An 18,118-nucleotide genomic window follows, 5' to 3' on the forward strand; every position below is an offset into this window, starting at 1 on the left:
GTGCATCCCAGAAGGTAACCCAGACTCCAGGATGCAGACCACGCATGCGTACCTTAGGCCATCAAGGCCAGCTACCAGGTCCCAAATCGGCATTCTCCTACAATCACATCACACGCAAGTAACCACTGCCAACCTAACCCCAACGGGGGCTGAGTCCCAGGGCCCTCCTCACGGCGTGGCATGGGCAGCAGGTGAGATGACTGGCAGGTGTTCCAACTTACTAACAAGTTCATACAAACATCCCCACCCCCCAAAGAAACACAAAAGAAACAGCAGACACCTGGGTTTTTCTTGGTTTCAATCTATGAGAATAGGATTCTTATATAAAGCTACCTGGCATTCATCTATTTTTCCTTTTTTCCCAGAAAAACAGTCAGGGGGCAAAGCAGGAGGGGTGGGCAGGATCAGACCTTCCATTTGGGCTCAGAGTGAATGCCTCTGCCCCTCCCCAGCTGCAGGGACCCTGGCAATCTGGGAGCTGGGTCTCCATTCCGCGCAGCAGAAGGAGCAATGGTCCGCTTTCAGAAGGCCCTTTGGAGAGGATGCCCTGGGATTCTACCTCGAGGAGGGTCCTGGCCTCAAAGCGCCCCCACCCCCCCTGCGGGGGTTACCTTGGCACCGGGCAGAGTGGTAAGCACTTAACTGCCACATTAAGAAGGGGGGATGTGAGAAACAAAGGTGGTTGTGCTGACAGCTAGGAGCTTTCTTTTCCTGGCAACAGTGGCAGCCACACCAAGCCCTGAGAAGTGGCTGTCTCCCCTCCTGCCAAGCTGAGGGACGCAGACAGCCCACCCTGCAAAGAGCACACGTGCAGCGTCCAGAGGCCCCGGCGGGCGGGGGGAGCGCGCCCTGGGAGCGCCCAGCGTGTGCGGGGGGCCATTGTACGCAGTCATCGCCCCGGTCAGGCTGGGGCCCCGGGCTCTGCTGACTCGACGGCCGCGTCCTGCGGCTGGCCCTGTCTCTGCACTATTTGTGAGGCGGCAGCATTATTCCCTGTAATCCTCGTTTCAGTCAATCCGGCCACACTATTGTCCTGCCTGCGTCTGGGTGGCCAGAGTAGAATATATTCCAGGCACAAACATATTACATAAAGGCTCCAGAAATGCCATGTGTGGGCACACACGTGCTCACCCCGACGACTCACGTGTGTGGCGGGGTTCAGGCAAAGTGAGGTGCGGAGCGGGGACAGCCACCCCATGGCGGCCCAGCTGAAACCTCAGTCATGGAAAGCAATTTAGTCTGCAGGGCTTGACATTTCAATAGAGTCTGATCTGGTTACAAAGGGTGATTTTCTCATGAAACCCCACCTCAAAGACTCACCAAGTGGGGCCCCAAAGCTCGGATCCAGATTGGAGACTCTCAATGAGATGCCCCCACCCCCTTTCCCATCATTACCCCTACCTGTTTGAAAAGCATCCCACTGATAATTAAATGCACCAGTTACAAAAGGGTGGCGAGGTTAATAGATAGAATACCGAGAAGCCAGCCAAGCACAACCGTCCGGTTCACACAGAGCAAGCCTGAACAAGATGCCTTTCTACTCATTTACCAAAGTGCGCAGAAACTGAGCTGAGCTGGTGGAGCACCCTGGACGTCTGAATACTTATGTGCCACGTTAGCCACTGGGACCCGCGCTGCGAACTGCCTCCCTGCACACACACTGCACCAGAGACAAATGCCATTGGTGCCATAAAGTCAAGGACCACAGGGAGGGATCAGAGACCAGTATTGGGGTCACAACACAGGCACTCACCCCCCACCCCCGGAGCCAAGATAGAAGCAGAACGTTTCCCAACCCAGAAGCCGCCGCCTCCTCTAGAAAACCCAAGAATCATCACTTTCCATGTGTACTAACACAAACATCTTCCTAAAGTTGAAAACTAGGTTAGCTGTGTTTGGGTCTAACTTTTTTTTTTTAATGTATTTAAAGACTGGAGCAGCTTGGAACCTCACCTTGGCAGAGAGGGTAGAAACATGTCTCTAGAAGTTTACTAAGGGGAATTCTCAGGAATATTTGCCTTTACGGATTACCATGCTAATTGTATGCACGTCCAGAGATTATGCATTCTTACACGGTAACTAATCTTGAACCCTTGGCACTAGAACCAGGTTCTGACCATGCTACAATGGGCCAGCGGCTGCTCCAAATCCAGCCCAGGCCTCTGCATTCCTGTTTTCAGATCAGGATGTGAAGACTCTTTGTTGCCTTGGCTTCATTTTTTAATGAATAACATTTTTCCTCCATGCTAAACTTTTCACATGCCTTCCATCCAAAAGGTCCGTTACAACCGTTTGCTGTACAGATTTTAGGCAGCGTTCAGACGGCTGGTTTTCAAGGAGATTGCGTGCTTTGTAAGGGGCTGCTGCCCCTCCTCCTCACCCATCCAACTTCCCTAAGTGCCTGCATGCCAAAAGCTCTACCAGTCTTGAGAAATGTTTGAAGTCCCTGTAGAATGATGGGTGTGGATTGGTGGGTTGCAAACTCATGTAAGTACTGGAGATTTGAATAAGTTGCTAAGAAACAAGACAACAAGGAGAAGAACACACCAAGGCTACACCTGGAAGAGGAAAAAACTAGGAGAAACCTGGTACCTTGCACAGGGAGTCCACGTGGGGAGCGGCCATTCTGCAGACCCACAGCACCAAGTGAGCACAGCTCAATTTTCTCCCCAGCCAGGTTTTGCAATGCAGACATATCATTTCATCGCTTTAGTATGAGGGAGGTGTTTTAGGGCAAAGGGTGTTTTCCCCACACACAGAAAGTCCCTTGCTATCAGCATGTACGTGAGCTGTTTGTGTGCATGCACGCTGATCACGTGGGTGGCACATTTTGACTGCAGAAAGGGGCCAGTTCCAATGAGAACCCCATCCCTCCACTGGCTACCCATGTGTGGAGGCCCAGGAACCTGGAAAGTGAGAGTTGCTCAGTCATGTCTGACTCTCTATAACCCCATGGACGATACAGTCCATGGAATTCTCCAGGCCAGAATACTGGAGTGGGTAGCCTTCCCTTCACCAGGGGATCTTCCAAACCCAGGGATCGAACCCAGGTCTTCCGAATTGCAGGTGGATTCTTTACCAGGGAATTCTTTACAAGGGAAGCCCCAGGGACCCGGAAGGACAGCATAAAAGGCAAAGGCATGTCAGTGGCAGTCTGTAACTAACCTTGTAGCATCTGCTTTACTCAGTGTCAATGGCATTTAAATAAGAGGTGGAGGGGTGAGGTGCCTGAACTGCTTCTGACAAAGTTTCTCCAGATTCAGTTCACTCTAGGGCCAGCAAAGCATCAGTAGAGCGAAACTAGGGTTCCTAAAAAGCTTTTCAGGCTGGATAGTGGTAATTACACTAATGTATTTTTAATGAGCAGGCACTCCTGGGATTTAGTACTAATTTTGGAAAGTGCAACTTACCCATTTTGGTGATTTCTAAATGGTTATTCCCCAATCTCTTCCCCGTTGAGCCCAATTACCTTTGATAATGTATGGTCTTATCACTGGGTCCTCTGATTGGAGGATCATAAATCAGCCTCATTGCTTCAAGTCAAGCCCCTTCCAGCAGCACTGCTAGGGTAATTAGAAGCCACAGAAGAACAGCACCGCCAGGCTGGGGCAGTGGACCCCAAGTGGGACAGAGTCAGATACTGTCCAGAGGGCAGACCCACACCACAGAGCGGCTGACAAGGACACAGGCCTTGGATTATACTTCACATCTGACCAAATCATTGCCTCCTCTCCCATTCTAGAACATGAGCAGTTGTTGGATTTGGGTTATAACTCCAAACAAAAGACGTGAATTACACCACCTTCTAAAGTGACCTTCTCTGCACTCTGAACCACCTCTCTACCACTTTCAGCAATCCTGGGAGGACCCACGCGGATGGTAACTGTGGCTGCCTAAGGGTTAGAAGCTTAGGGGCCTGGAAGTCCAAGGTGTGTGATGGTTTTAAAAAACCACATCCTCCTTGAATTCTGTACCCAATTCAGTTATTACCTATTCAAGATAGCAGCTTTAAATAGGCACACTCATTAATATTTAATTAGCAAGCTGAACTGAAGCTGTGCAATCTACTTCCATACTTAGGCAGCTACCTAAGTGCTTTCACTTCAGTTAACACTCACGCTGCAATCCTTCTTGCACATTACAGACGTTAGGGTTTCTCCAGCGACACTGGGGCAAACAACAAGGCACACCCCAAGTCCACACTCCCGTGGGAAGTCAGGCACAGCAGCCCTTCTGGGGGTGATGGGGTGGGGACGTGTTTATGAGGGATTTGGCCCAGCTTCAAAAGAACCACACTCGCAGTGCAGCCCCAGCTGTCTTCCCCATTCGAGAAAAGCCAAGAGTCTATTTCATGGTTGGTGACCCGTGGGGCCTGAAAACCGCAGAAGAGAACCAGCGAATCCATCCTCTCCCTGCCCTCCTACACCGCTTCCGCCCATTCCCATCTAGGGCTCTCCGCCAAATGTCAAAAGGAGACAGACACACCTTCTGGGTCAGCCTCCCCAGCCAGCCTGGGGAGCAAGACTCCCCGGGCTCATCCCGGCTGGTGCTGACCCTGCTCCCCACGAGGAGCCTCAGCCAGCCCTGCAGCTTTCCCACATCACTAACAGGATTCCTTTTATGGTCTTGTGAAAAGCGAGGGGCTCCACACGGGTCCTGCCGGCGGTGGGGCCACCTGCGGGCCCCTTCCCCCTAACTCCAAACACACGGTCAAGGGCGAGGGCCGTCAGCCCTCACAGTAAACTCGGGTCCAGCCAGATTAAAACGTGGCCAACCTCTTTAGCTTAGAGTTCTCCCTAATAGGGGATTAGCAAACAAGATAAACGCTCTTTGTAAAAATGAAATCCCGCAACAGGCCCAGTCCTCCGTTCTCAGAGAATCCCACAAACCACAGGGTTTTATAAGCCCCGTTTAATGGCACATTTCTGATAACTGTCTTATCTCAGCCAGGCAGAGGGCACTTGGAGGGCCAGCTCCAGTCAGCGCGGGCCTGAGAGCCGCCGGGGCTTCCCACACACCCCGAGGCCAGCTCCCTCCCCCCTGCCGCAGTCAGGATCCCAGCCCCAGCCCGCGGTAGGAGGCGGCAGAGCGCGCCCCGTCCGAGCACGTGGCGGAGAGGACCCCGCGGGGCACCGAGCGCCCCCTCTCACCGCCCGCCCGGCGCAGGGCCGGCGAGCCCCGGTCCAGGCACGGAGTCACGCCTCCCGGGCGGCGGGAGTGGGCCAGAGGGCACCCACACGTCCCCCTCCCCTTCCTGCTGCGGCCGCGCTCATCTCCTTCCACCCAGCTCGGGATGTTGCCGGGGCCTGGAGCGGCTCTGGATTTGCTCCCGCAGGGCCTGCCTCCGGCGAGCCGCCCGTTCCCGGCTTCTGCGTGCCCCCCAGAAGCTCACGGGGGCCGCGCGCCTACCGGACGAGGGCGCACCCCCGCCCTTCCCGGGGAAGTTTGCAAACACAGCTGTTCCAGAGCCCGGGAACCGCTGGAAGTGAGGCCACCAGAGCTACGCCGCGCGGGGGCGAGGGCAGGAAGGGAACGGCAGGGGGCGGAGGCTCCCGAGCCCGCGGCGCGGGCCACAGCCGGGCCAGACCGCGGCGCCGGCCCCCCACCCCCCGGCCCTAACCCGGTCCGGAGCGCGCCCCCGCACGCACCGAAATCTCCCGGGGAGCAGCGGGAAGCGGGCCCCCCACACCCTCCAGGAAGGACACGCCCGCCCTCCGGGCTGCTCACGGGAAACGGGAGGGTGCCAATTGGACGGCGTTCGGAGGCCAGAATTGTGCCCAGCCGCCTTCCACAGCGCATCAGGTTTAATTGGTTGAGCAAAGATCATCCATAATGACCTCCTGGCTCGGGCGGTTACTCTGGGGCCTCCAAGTTGCAAGTTTCAACCGGTCCTCCCGGGAGCTTTGCCCCACAATACTCTCTCGAGCCCCACTTTCCACTTTTTTTTTTTTTTTTTTTGCGCGAAGCAAAAAGCATCCGGGCTGGGGCCTGCCAAGATCTAGCACAGAGCCTCAGCTCCCTGACCACCCCCGCACCCCCGCATCGACGTCCCGGCCTGCGCCGAGTTTCCAGCCAAGGCCCTTTAAATCCCTCTCCTCTCGCAAGAGAAAGCAGAGCTCGGCCCGCGGGTACGACCCCCGGCCCGGCCGCCACTCACCGGCCAGGCGAAACTGAAAGGCAGCACGATGCGGTTGCGTTCGTTGCCGCGACTGGCCTTGAGGTCGAAGGTGTTGCCCCCGATGACAGGCGTGGACCCCGAGCCGAAGCTGCACGGCCCCCCGGCCGTGACGCGCGACTGGTACTCCTTGAGGCACACTTTGAAGTACGTGTTACACTCGTCGCGGGAGCACTTGCGGTCCCCCGGGTTCCGGGAGCCGCCGCAGCAGTTCCCGTTCTGAAGCTCCCCGTTCACGTTCTCCATGGACAGGATCTCCAGCTCGAACTGCCCCGAGGCCCCGCACACCTGCCGGCGAGGGAGGGAGAGAGGTCAGCGCAGGGGAAAGTTGTTTTCTTCGAGGGTGGAAGCGGCGACTCCCTCCCCGCCCTCCCCGACGAGCCCTTGGCGCCAAGTGAAACTCATTTTGCAAAACTGGGTGCAAGGACTCAACGCGATTCCCGGGCGTAAGTCTCGAGTGTGGGAACAATCCGAAACGACGGTCCCCTGGGAACAGGAGCGGCGCGAACGCGCGTTGTGCCTAGCCTGGAGGGTACATTTGGGAAACCGGGAGTCCCCTGGCCCAGGTGCAACCTATCGGGCGCAGGGGCCCAGGCGGGAACCGGCGCCCCAGGGCTCCGAAGCCCGCTCCAGACGCTCAACCGCTGGCGTCCAGGAGCGCCGCGAGGGGAAGGGAGAGGGCAGGGAGGGCCGGGAGGGAGGCCCCGCGGGCTCCTACCTTGGCTCGCAGGGCGCAGAGCAGGGCAAGCAGGAGGCTCAGGGGGCGCCCGGGCCGGCCGCGCGTCCGTGGGGACCGCATCGCTGCGCCGCGCGCCGCGGGCACTCGGGACGCCGCCGCCGCTGCTGCTCGCGCTGGTGCTGCCGCCGGTGCTGCCGTCGCCGCTGCCCCTGCGGCCGCCGCGTCCCGGCTCTAATATACTCCGCCGATTGGAGCATGCACGACTGGAAAACAACACCACTTTTCAAAAGCCCTTTCAAGAGCGGCCCGTTCCAGAAGGCAAAGAGCCCGGCCTCCTTTTATTATTCTGATGGCTTCTTTGAGGCGCTCCCCCTCCTCTTCCACCTCCTGGCTTTCTTTCCTTCTCTCGAGCTCCCCTTCTTTTATTATTATGATTATGCGCAGCCTTTTATTCCCTTTCAGATCAGCTGCTTGAAGAGGAGGGAGGGAGGGGAGGAAGAAAAAAAAAAAAGAAGCCGGAGCCCAGCTCGCGGGCCAGCCGCAGGTAGCACAATCACGCGTGCCCGCCCGCCCGGCTCTCGGAGAGGGACTCAGGGAGCCGGTCTGGGAGCCGCGGCCGGGGCTGGCCACCTCTACCCAGCGCGCGGGGCCGGCGCATGCGTCCGTTCATATTCATGAGGGGCGTGCCCGCCCGCGCCACGCCCCCGGCGCTGGGGGGGGGACGGGGAAGGGCCCGGGGCTCCGCGGCGCGCGGGGCGGCGCGGGTGCTTCGGGCCGGTGCAGACCACCACCTGCGGGCGTTCGGGCCCGGCGGGAGCGGGCGGAGCGCGGGGGGACGTAAAGTCTCCGTTGCTCGGGGCGCGCGGGCTCCGCGCAGGCCGCCCCCTCGGGCGCTCGGGGCAGGGAGCCTCGGGCTGCCCGTCGGGGTGTAGGCGCCGCGGCGCTGCGGAGCGGTCGGAGCGGGGCGGCTTCCGCCTTCCGAGCCGCCTGCGTCAGCTGCGGCTTCGCCCCGGGCGCCGGGCCCGCTCCCCGAGAGCGAGCAAGCGCGTCGCCCCGAGCGCGCGGCTGGCGGCGGCGGCGGCGGCGGGGCTGGCGCGCGGGCCGCCGGCTGCTCGCCCCGCGGAGGCGACCTGGGCCGGCGCTGCTGGGAACTTGGGAAAACTTTCCCGGAGCCGGGTTGGCCGCAGAGGCGAGGGGAAGCCTCGGCCGCGCCCCGCCGCCGCCCAAATCTGAGTCTGCGGAGCCCGGGAGGGCCCCCAGCTTCCTTCTCCAACCGCGCAGGGGCGGAGGCGGAGAGGCCGGCGGGATGGGGGGGCGAGGGCCCCGCGCAGGCTCGGCGCGGGGCCGGGGGAAAGGCCCGAGCCCTGGGGCTCGTCCTCCCGCCCCGCCGCCCGGGACGCAGTGCCGGGATTGCACCTGTAGGCGGCCTCGCAGCCGCTCTGGGTGGCCGGAGCCCAGCCTGGGAGAGAGTGTCTCCCCGCCGTCGCCCGGCAGCACAACTGGGCTTCTCTGGGGTAGCAGTGGAAACCAGTGCTATTTGCTACCTTGAGGCGAGCGTCGCAATTAACAGCGACACTCTAGGTCACAACCAAGGTCAAAGGAAACCTGCCCAACGCCTCTACCAGCCCCTTTCTGGGGGGACCTGCTGCTGTGTTGGAGGGGGTCTCTTTAGGAAAAAGATCGATTTCCCCTGAAAGATGAACCAAGTTTTGACCCCTATATGGGGTCCGTCCTACTGGAAAGCGTGACTATTTAGGGGCCGGATCGTGGCTCAGACCTTCAGAAGCTGTTGACCACGATGGGCTGCAGGGGTCAAGGGAAAATATTTTCCAAGGTCCTTTGTTAAAAGAGAATAAAGGGTGGCTAATTGTGGCTATTTGTGAGTGGGTCGATGGAGACAGTATTTTCAATGCTTGATCCCATCAGGCTAGAGAATAAAACAAGGCGGCTAACTGACCTCTTTACACTGGTTCAGAATCACCAAGGATGGTTTAGGAACATTGGCATTTTAACAGCGTAAGAGAGACAGCTTTTTAATGGTAATATGTCCCATCTTGATGGTCATTGCTGAGAGACCTAGTCCATATTTTGGAAAGGACATTTCCAAGAGCAGAATCATAAGCAGTAGCAACCGGGGTGTTTTGCCTTAATATACCCCAGTCCCAGGTCCCCCCAATTATCCTAAATACAAGACATCCAGCTTTCATAAATAATCACATCTAAACTTTTCTCACCAACATTTCCATAGAAACCAATCTCTCCCACCTCCTATCTGCCTCCCTTCTCACCTCAGCCTCCAAATTTTCCCTAATTGGGAGGCTAAGTAATGGTTTAAAAGCAAAATGCTGGTGTTGGGGGGGGGGGGGGCGGATTCACAAAAGCTAGTAAGGTCTTAAAATGCTCACTCCTTGGTGTTCCCCATGTCTGAATCTGTTTTGTTTCTGTGTCCCTGTGGCCTGTTCCCCACACCTCTCAGGAAGGAGTCAAGCCGTTAGCTGAAGAGTTTAGATCCAGACACGGGACTGGATGGCTGCCTGAGATGCCAGATGCCTTCAGGTGGGAATATGATGTGCATGTAAGCTGAGGTCAGCTCCAGGCCACAGGTGAGTTTAGCCCCTTGAATAATAAGAACATCGATTTCTGAGGGATGGAAACTGTTTGATTAATCCTACCCAAAATGAGTGACTGAACTGAAATGTCAAATCACGAATAAACATGAAATTCTCAGGTGAAGAGTATGGTGCCCCTCAGCCTTCCTGAGCTTGGGAACCCACTCTTGGAGAAGACAGCTGTGGGCTAGCGGGGATTCTTTGGAGAATTTTCAGTTGAGCCTCTTGCGGCTAGTTGGTACTCCCCCAAAAAGCCAGTCACGTTTTCCACAACCGACATCAAGGAGACGTTCTGCCCTCTACTTCCTCCCAGCCGGTTCTCAGCCTCCCTCCCTGGAGAATGGGGAACTACTTCAGAAAAAACTCAAATATGCAAACTCCCCCTTGGACAGAAGTCCTCAACCTTTTTGACAGCAGGGACTGGTTTTGTAGAAGACAATGTTTCCAGAGACCAGAGATGGGGAGGGATGGTTTCCGGATGATTTGAGCACATTACATTGGTTGTGCGTTTTACTTCATTACATCAGCTCCACTTCAGATCATCAGGCATTAGATCCCTGCCCTTGGCCACTTTGCATCCTGCCTTTGGATGTAGCCTATAGTAAGTGACCATTACAGAAAAATGTTCCCGTGAACACTGCTGTGTTTAGCCATCACACCTGTAAGAAGGGGAGAGGCTGGTGGCTAGTTCCAGTCTAGCTAGTCTTGTGTGCAAATCATAACTGTCTTTAAGTATCTTTCTATTTTAATTTTAAAAAGATGATGCATTGTTTTTCTTTTTCTGCAAAACTTCCCTACCTTTGCTGAATCATCGACAAAAAAGTAGTGCTGAAGCCCCCCCAACACACACACAACAAAGGCTTACTTAAAGATATTCAAGCTATAATAACTGTATTTAAATACATTTAGTTGGCTTAAGTCCCTGGTTAATTGACACTGTGATGAAAATCAACAAGTCAATATTTATTGAGAACTTCATGACGTGCAACAACATGGGTGATCTCAGAAATATGAAGCTGAGTGAAAGAAGCCAGACACAAAAGACTACATCCTGTCTGAATCCATTTCTATGACGTTCTAGAGCAGACAAGACTAATCTATGGTAAAAAAAAAAAAAGAGTAGGGAGATAGGAAGGTGGAGAGGAGCTGGGAATGGCCTGAGGCCTCTTTTGAGGGTGGAGGGGAGGGATAAGGATCTGTCTCTGGATAAGGCTTTGGATTACACAAGTGTATGCACTGGTCAGGATTCTATTAAATAGTACACTTACGATTGGTGCATTTCATTGCATGTTCAAAAAAAAAATTAGTAATACTCAAATTGAGTTAGTTACATGAGTGCTGAAGCATTCAGAGGAAGAGAAATGCTGTTTGCAACTTGAAAATGCGTAAAAAATTAGAGGAACTGATGGATGAAGAAGACTGGATCACTTGATATATGCAGGAGCAAAATATTAAAGTGGCAGTGATAGGATCTAGGTGGTGGGTACATTGGTGTTCATGTAAAATTCTTTCAAACTTTTCTGTGTTGAAATTTTCCATTATAAAATGTTGAGGAAAATAATTATTGATGTGTCAGGTATTGTTTAGGTGCTAGTAACACAGTGGATAACACAGAATAATGGACTGAATAAACTAGAGGGCATGCTTGTAAGGGATGATGATAGTTTATTTTTTTCCTTTTGTAGTTCACATGTTGTTGCTTATCAACCAGCTGATGATAGTTTAGATTGTGGTAGTAAACACACAGGGCTTCCCAGGTGGCTGTGGTAAAGAATCAGCCTGCCAATGCAAGAAACGTGGCTTCTATCCCTGGGTCGGGAAGATCCCCTGGAGAAGGATACGGCAACCCACTCCAGTATTCTTGCCTGGAGAATCCCATGGACAGAGGCACCTGCGGGCTACACCATCAGCACGACTGAGCACACAGACAGTGAACACAAGGAAGGCAGCTTCGTTCCCCACACTTTTTCTCCCTAATCCTTTCTTTCCAATAAGTAAGAGTGAGAGTGAAGTCGCTCGGTCATGTCCAACTCTTTGTGATCACATGGACTGTAGCCTATCAGGCTTCTCTGACCATGGGATTTTCCAGGCAAGAGTACCAGAGTGGGTTGCCATTTCCTTCTCCAGGGGATCTTCCCAACCCAGGGATTGAACCCAGGTCTCCTGCATTGCAGGCAGACGCTTTACCCTCTGAGCCACCAGGGAAGCCCAATAAGTAAGAGAGACAGGTCCAAATACAGAGAAAGGACATGTGAAATATCTTTCAGTATCTTCCTTTTTCTTTGAGGATGAAGTTTATGCAAGTTCACAAGCCCCCTTCCATGGAAAAGTAGTTGTGATATGTTTCTGTCCCTTTTCAGCAGAAGCAAAGGACAGGCTCTCTTTCGTATGACCGTCTCAGAAAATGTAAGCCTTTGTAAACTCTGTGTAGCCAGCTCCCCAGAGAAGCACATCATCTGATTACACAGCCACCTCCATGGATTATTCTTATTCTTCCACATCACAAGGAGTCCTGGACCAGAAATTTTAAAAAAAGGACCACCTGTGGGCAATGAATTAGACATTAACAAATCAGGATAAAGTTAGGTACCTCCCACCTCCATCATAACCAGACCGCAGTTTATACACCCAAGCACGAACTGAGTAGATCTAACCATTTTTTCCCCCAAAGCTTCATTTTACATACACAAGAGATCTGAATTCATTTTCTTTGGAAACTAGAACGATGAATTTCTTGAATTGTCAACAGTAATTTTGTATGAGCTTTGCTTTAAACATTGTTTTGGTTTTGCCTTGAGCTCAGGTATTTATAATTTTGCCTGTCTTGTCCCAACCCTGTTTCACACTCATTATCTGGAAATCTATCAGGCCAAATAGTTACATGTCCATGTCCTCTTTAACAAGTCAGTGACAGAAAGTAGAAAAACCCCAAGATACAAAACCCAGGAACCCTGGGACTAATTTCCTCATTTTACCCCTTGAATTAAAACCAAAAGTTTTTTAAATGACCTTTCATAGCTGCCTGCCTGCAATGCAGGAGAGCCAGGTTCGATCCCTGGGTCAGGAAGATCCCCTAGAGAAGGAAATGGCAACCCACTCCAGTACTCTTGCCTGGAGAATCCCATGAACAGAGGAGCCTGGCAGGCTACAGTCCATGCAGTCGCAAGAGTTGGACATGACTTGGTGACTAAACCCATCATTTAATGGGGCAGGGAGAGTGCTTATAGAATGTCTTGTTTTTTTATTTTTATTTTTTATAGTGGAGAGTCGTCTTTGAGTGAAAATCTTGGGTATAAATTGTTAAATTGGCATTCTCAAACAACCATAAATGATTCACCCACCTTCCTTTTTCTGGTGATAACAGTGAGTTTTCTGTTCTGTGAATGACACCTGAATGACTTGACCTGCAGATGTTCTGGGATAATATTTTTGAAACTAAATTAGCCATTTGTACAGTTGACTGATCTGAATGAAACTACCAATTTTCTATAATTTGAAAGTGTGACTGAACTCTTATAAATCTTTTCATCTCCTAAAAGGCTCTGAAAATTACACTTCCAAAAGCAGTTGAAGTGAAGTGAGTGAAAGTCGCTCAGTCGTGTCCGACTCTTTGCGACCCCATGGACGATGCAGTCCATGGAATTCTCCAGGCTGGAATACTGGAGTGGGTAGCCTTTCCCTTCTCCAGGGGATCTTCCCAACCCAGGGACTGAACCGAAGTCTCCCTCATTGCAGGCGGATTCTTTACCAGCTGAGCCGCAAGGGAAGCCCTAAAGCAAGCAGCATTTGGAAAATGTTAACACCGCAATACGATTCACTTTTCAGCACTTTTTCATCTTGTTTGCACTCAACTTTCTAAACCTGTGCAAACCCAAATCTGCCTCCAGAACTCAAAAAAAAAAAAAAAAATCAAAGTGATTGTTGGAACTAGAGAAAAGGAGAGCTAAATATATCCAGTGATCTGAGAAAATTTCAAAACATGCATAAATGTGAGAGTCAAAGAAAGGTGATCACACCTGCCAATGGCACGAAAGCCACAGGGCCTCGAATCCCAGTGTTTCATGTTTGGGTTAATGGTTCTCAATAAATAACAAGACTGTGTCTGTGTTTAACATTTTTGTTCTCAAGCCAGTGATTTCTTTTCTGATGACTTTCTCTCAGAAGTTATTAAGGACATAAAATGTGGACGATTGCAATGCTTAAGGTTATTTTTTCATTTAGAAGGTAAATAGTTGTTTTTATTATTGTTTTGATGCCAAGAGCACCCAAGGATGGCTTAAGAAACATTAGCTTGAGCACAGAAATATTGGCACAAGGAGTACCTATAAATTTCAGATCTGTAGTTACAGGTCATAACAGGTTACTGATACACAGATTTTCACAGACATCATTCAGAAATGATTTAGGGACACATCAAAGATTCTTTTTTGGAAATTAAGGCATAGAAAACTTTGAATGATTATAAAGAAAGTTTCAATTCTAAAAGATGATTTCAGTGAACTGGTAATTTTTTTCAAAAGCAGATAAAAACTAGAGAAGCCAATTACATTATTTTAGGATAGTTTGGCAATAATTCATGTGAGGAGGAGGTGGGGGTTTTAATAGACCACACCTATGACATGCCTTAATTGTGTAATCAGGCTACTAAGAATGGGGGAAGGGCCACAGTATAAGGTTGCATTACTAGAAATGCAGGGGGTTAGCAATCATGGAAAAATAGCTCCAGCATACTCCACACTAGCCTTCACAGAACTGAAGGGTTCTCACCAACTCTCAGCATTATTTTTTAACAACTGTGGTAAAATACACATAAGATAAAATTTGCCAACTTAACCATTTTTAAGTGTACAGTTCAAAAGTGTTCATTTAATCCACATTGTTGTGAAAACAATCTTCAGGACATTTTCATCTTCTCAGAGTGAAACTCTGTATTCATTAGACAGTTCCCCATCTCTCTCCTCCCTCAACCCCTGTCAGTCACCATTCTACTTTGGGTTCACACATGTGACTATTCTAGGTACCTCATGTAAGTGGGGTCAAACAGCATTTGTCTTTTTGTGGCTGTCATTTCATTTAGCTAATGTCCCCAAGTTTATCCATGTTGTTGCATGTCAGAATTTCCTTCCTTGTAAGGCTGAATAATAAGCCATTTGTATGCATATGCTACATTTTGTTTATCCATTCTTCCATTGATGGACACTGGGCTGTTGTGAATAATGCTGCTATGAACATGGGTCTACAAATATCTCTTCAGGATCCTGCTTTCAGTTCTGTTGGGTATATGCTGGGCACCGTTTTAAGAGGCATATCGACCGATTAAGTCATGCTCCGAAGGTGGTGAAAGGTCAAAAACTGGAGACCTTTAAGGAAAGCATTTGAAGGACTTGGGAGGGTCTCATTGGGAGAAGAGGGAAGAGGAGGCGTAGCGGCTGTCTGCAATATTGGAAAGGCTGCCTTAAGATGGGGGAGCAGACTTGGGATGCTGTAAGTGGCAGACTCAGCTTAACAGGTGGAGGTTATAAGGAAGTTGATGTTGACTCAGCAGAAAGACTGTTTCCATAAAAGCTATTCCTCAGTGTAACAGGCTGCCTTGGAGGCAGTGAGTACCTACTCTTGAAGGTAATCAAACAGGCTGCTGGGACCACTTGTCAGCAGCAGGAGAGACGGAGGTTCCTCATCCTGGGTGGGATGTTGAACTAGGTGGTTTCCTAGGAACCTCATCTCTATGAGGCAATGGCTAAGTAAATGGGCAGGGTGGGAATTCAGGTCTCTACCCACAAAGAGATAGGAGCCAGTTTTAGACAAATACGATGTTGATCCCGCTGATTGGGGATCAGCAGAGCCTGGTGTGCATGGGTGAGAACGACATGGACTTATCTGCTTTCCTAAACTGACTTGTTGAAACTCAGTCACACTCATGTTTACCTAATGGCTGCAGCAAATAAATCAAGTATAAATGTCGCAGAGTTGGTCATCTTAGCCCTGGTCTGTTACCTTCATCTCTCCCTTGCTCCTCTGAATACCGTCTTGAGGCCAGCAGCATTGGCTCCACTTGGAAGTTGGAGAGAAAGTCAGATTCTCTGGCCCTCACCCCAGATCATCCGAATCAGAATCTGCAGTTTCACAAGATCCCCAGGTGATTCATACGCACGCTAAGGTCTCATCCACACTGAATATAGAGACAGTCTATGCATTAGTTAAGCAGAAGTTATCAGAGGTTCTTCCCACTGGCTGTGGCCATATTGTGTCACTGGGTTGGTTACTCAAATCTACATTTTGGGGGTAGATCTCATCAATCATGAGCTCCGTGTCATAATGGGAATTTCTTACATTGATTTTTTCCAACTATCCATTTATACACCAGCCTAGTCTTTAAAAAAAGATTTCAAGTGACTTTCAGGTAAAATATATGAACAAATAATATCAGGACCAGGGAAAATGGAGCTTGAAGGTAGATCTTAACCAGGGAGGAAAAATAATAAAGGAAGACAGGTCAGGCACAGCTACCTGAGTGGAGAATTGGATGATGAGCTTGCCTGCGGCAAAGTGATCAAGAAAAACAGACAGCTGCGAGATTATCTGCGGAGTGCCAACAGGCTGGTCCCTCAGATGCAGCAAAGCTTTCCCTGGTATTTTGTGATGCAAGACACCCACATTTATGAAGGTGCATGATTGTGGAAATAAAGGGGGGCTTGGGTCTTATATTCATGGGACTCTGAAAATACAACTGTTTCTCAGAATGAAACACTTGGAAGTTGAGGCCTGATGCAAAGCACTGCTCTGAGAAGGGTGTGGGGGTGGGCAGGAGAGGGCCATCCGTTGGTCCCAGGGTACATCCTTCTGAGAGTCATGCTAATCCAAAGATGATGCCCAACTGTCTAGCATGGTGGCTTTTTTGTTTCTTCTTTTTTACATACTGCTCAGCGACTATTACTGAATCACTGAATAAATTCTCATGTGTGGGAAATGATTACAGATTAAAATCCTAGCAATTTAATTGTTCTTGTTCAAAAAATGTTTCACAAATTGCCCTGCCCAAAGATTGACCCAGTGTAAGTTCTAACAATACAGTCTGAGATCTCTGATCTTCTAGTTTACATGGTTGTAATTACCTAGGTCAGTAACAGTGAATTTCTTTCTTTCTTTTTTTTTTCAATTGAGTTCTCTTGTGTAAACTTATTGATTTTGATGAACTCAGTAAACTTTTTCTGGGGAGTAAAACTAATGAGATATAAGTACCTTAATTGTGAGAGAGGGTACTTATAAAAAGCTTTTTTAGATAAGTACTGAAATAAGCCATTTAACTTTCTCAAAAACGTGAGTTTTATGAGAAAAAAAATGGTATTTTGGCTAATCTTCAGTCAAAAGATACTAGACTTCATTTTTTTTTTTAATCTTGATTTTTTCCAGACCTCCACTCCACAGATAATAGTAATAAGGTTATAAACTTAGAGCCAGGGAGTTTAAATTTACTTCTCAAGCTTTCTTCATCTAGCCTTTCCTGCTTTCAAAATTGCATTAATACTTCACCTGGCACAAACCCAACATTATATATTATGTCCAGTTCTGTTTTATTTTCATCCTCTTCATATTAACTCACAGTTAAAGCAGGTCTCTTGTGGTAGCAACATGAGAATAAACTGGACATCAAAATTGCATGAATAACACCTAGCATAAGGTGGTCATATAAACAGTACAGTACATTCTTAAGCAAACATTTGATATATATTCATTAAAATACTCTATGTAGACCTGTTTAGTAAAGGCATTGCATTGGAAAAGTACTCAATTAGCTCTAAGATAATGTTTTTTAATTACAAATTAATCTATGACCGGTGAATTGCAGAGAATCGCCCCAACGGTTTGCCACCACCCCCTGCCCCAGCCCCACGTCTATACTGGCCTCGTGAATTGCTGTGTCCACGAATCAATGCAGAAGTGATGGTGCACCAGCTCAGAGCGCAGGCCCAGAGAACTTGCTTCCCTTTCAATTCAAGACTCTGCGGTGGGGACTTCCCTGGTGGTCCAGTGGCTGAGACTCTGTACTCCGAATGCAGGGGACCCGGGTTCGAGCCCTGGTCATGGAACTAGATCTCACATGCCACAACGAAGGATCCTGCATGCTGCAACAAAGACCAAAGCCCCCACGTGCCACAACTGAGATGAGGTACAGCCAAATAGATAAGTATTTTTTAAAAACACAAAGACTCTGCTGCAGTCATGGAGCAAGCTGGGCTAACTGGAAGGAGGGTGAGAGATTATGGGCAGGAGAACTGAGGATCCCAGACCAGATTTTTCTTGACCAGTCTCATCTGACCCACCAGTTGACTCCAGACAAACCAGGAAGCCCAGCCTCCGAGGTGACTCACAGACTTGTGAGAAATGACAACTGCTCCATTTTAGGTCAGTAGGTCTGGAGCTGGTTTGTTACACACCCCTATTGTAGCAGTAGATAACAGTATGGTCTCCATGGGTGAAATTTTTGAGAAGTTTTCATTCAGTTCATTTAAGTGAAACTCCCCCAAACAGCCCACTCAGTTCTTACATCCACCACACCCATCCTCTTGCAGCTGCCAATCTGTTGTTCTCCAGTCTAACAACTTTTTAAAGTTTCCCCATATAAGAGAGGTCATATGGTGTGTCTTTGACTTATTT

At 50.2% G+C, this 18,118-nt stretch overlaps 1 protein-coding gene and 1 long non-coding RNA gene across 2 annotated transcripts in view; one reads left to right on the forward strand and one right to left on the reverse strand.

Annotated features, from left to right (window-relative positions):
* JAG1 (jagged canonical Notch ligand 1) overlaps nucleotides 1-7,508 on the reverse strand; it is a 35,183-nt gene extending 27,675 nt beyond the window's left edge. Inside the window, exons 1-2 of the mRNA XM_065920870.1 lie at nucleotides 6,894-7,508; nucleotides 6,158-6,463 (exon numbers count right to left, since the gene is read on the reverse strand). Of these exons, the coding sequence (XP_065776942.1) occupies nucleotides 6,158-6,463; nucleotides 6,894-6,974 (387 nt within the window). The 5' untranslated portion in view covers nucleotides 6,975-7,508. The remainder of the gene's footprint in view (nucleotides 1-6,157; nucleotides 6,464-6,893) is intronic.
* The window catches only part of LOC136159076 (uncharacterized), a 32,745-nt gene continuing 21,223 nt past the window's right edge, over nucleotides 6,597-18,118 (forward strand). Inside the window, exons 1-2 of the long non-coding RNA XR_010661391.1 lie at nucleotides 6,597-6,621; nucleotides 9,331-9,457. This is a non-coding gene — a long non-coding RNA (uncharacterized lncRNA). The remainder of the gene's footprint in view (nucleotides 6,622-9,330; nucleotides 9,458-18,118) is intronic.

Source organism: Muntiacus reevesi, chromosome 2, assembly GCF_963930625.1.
Source record: "Muntiacus reevesi chromosome 2, mMunRee1.1, whole genome shotgun sequence".
Taxonomy (NCBI): Eukaryota; Metazoa; Chordata; class Mammalia; order Artiodactyla; family Cervidae; genus Muntiacus; species Muntiacus reevesi.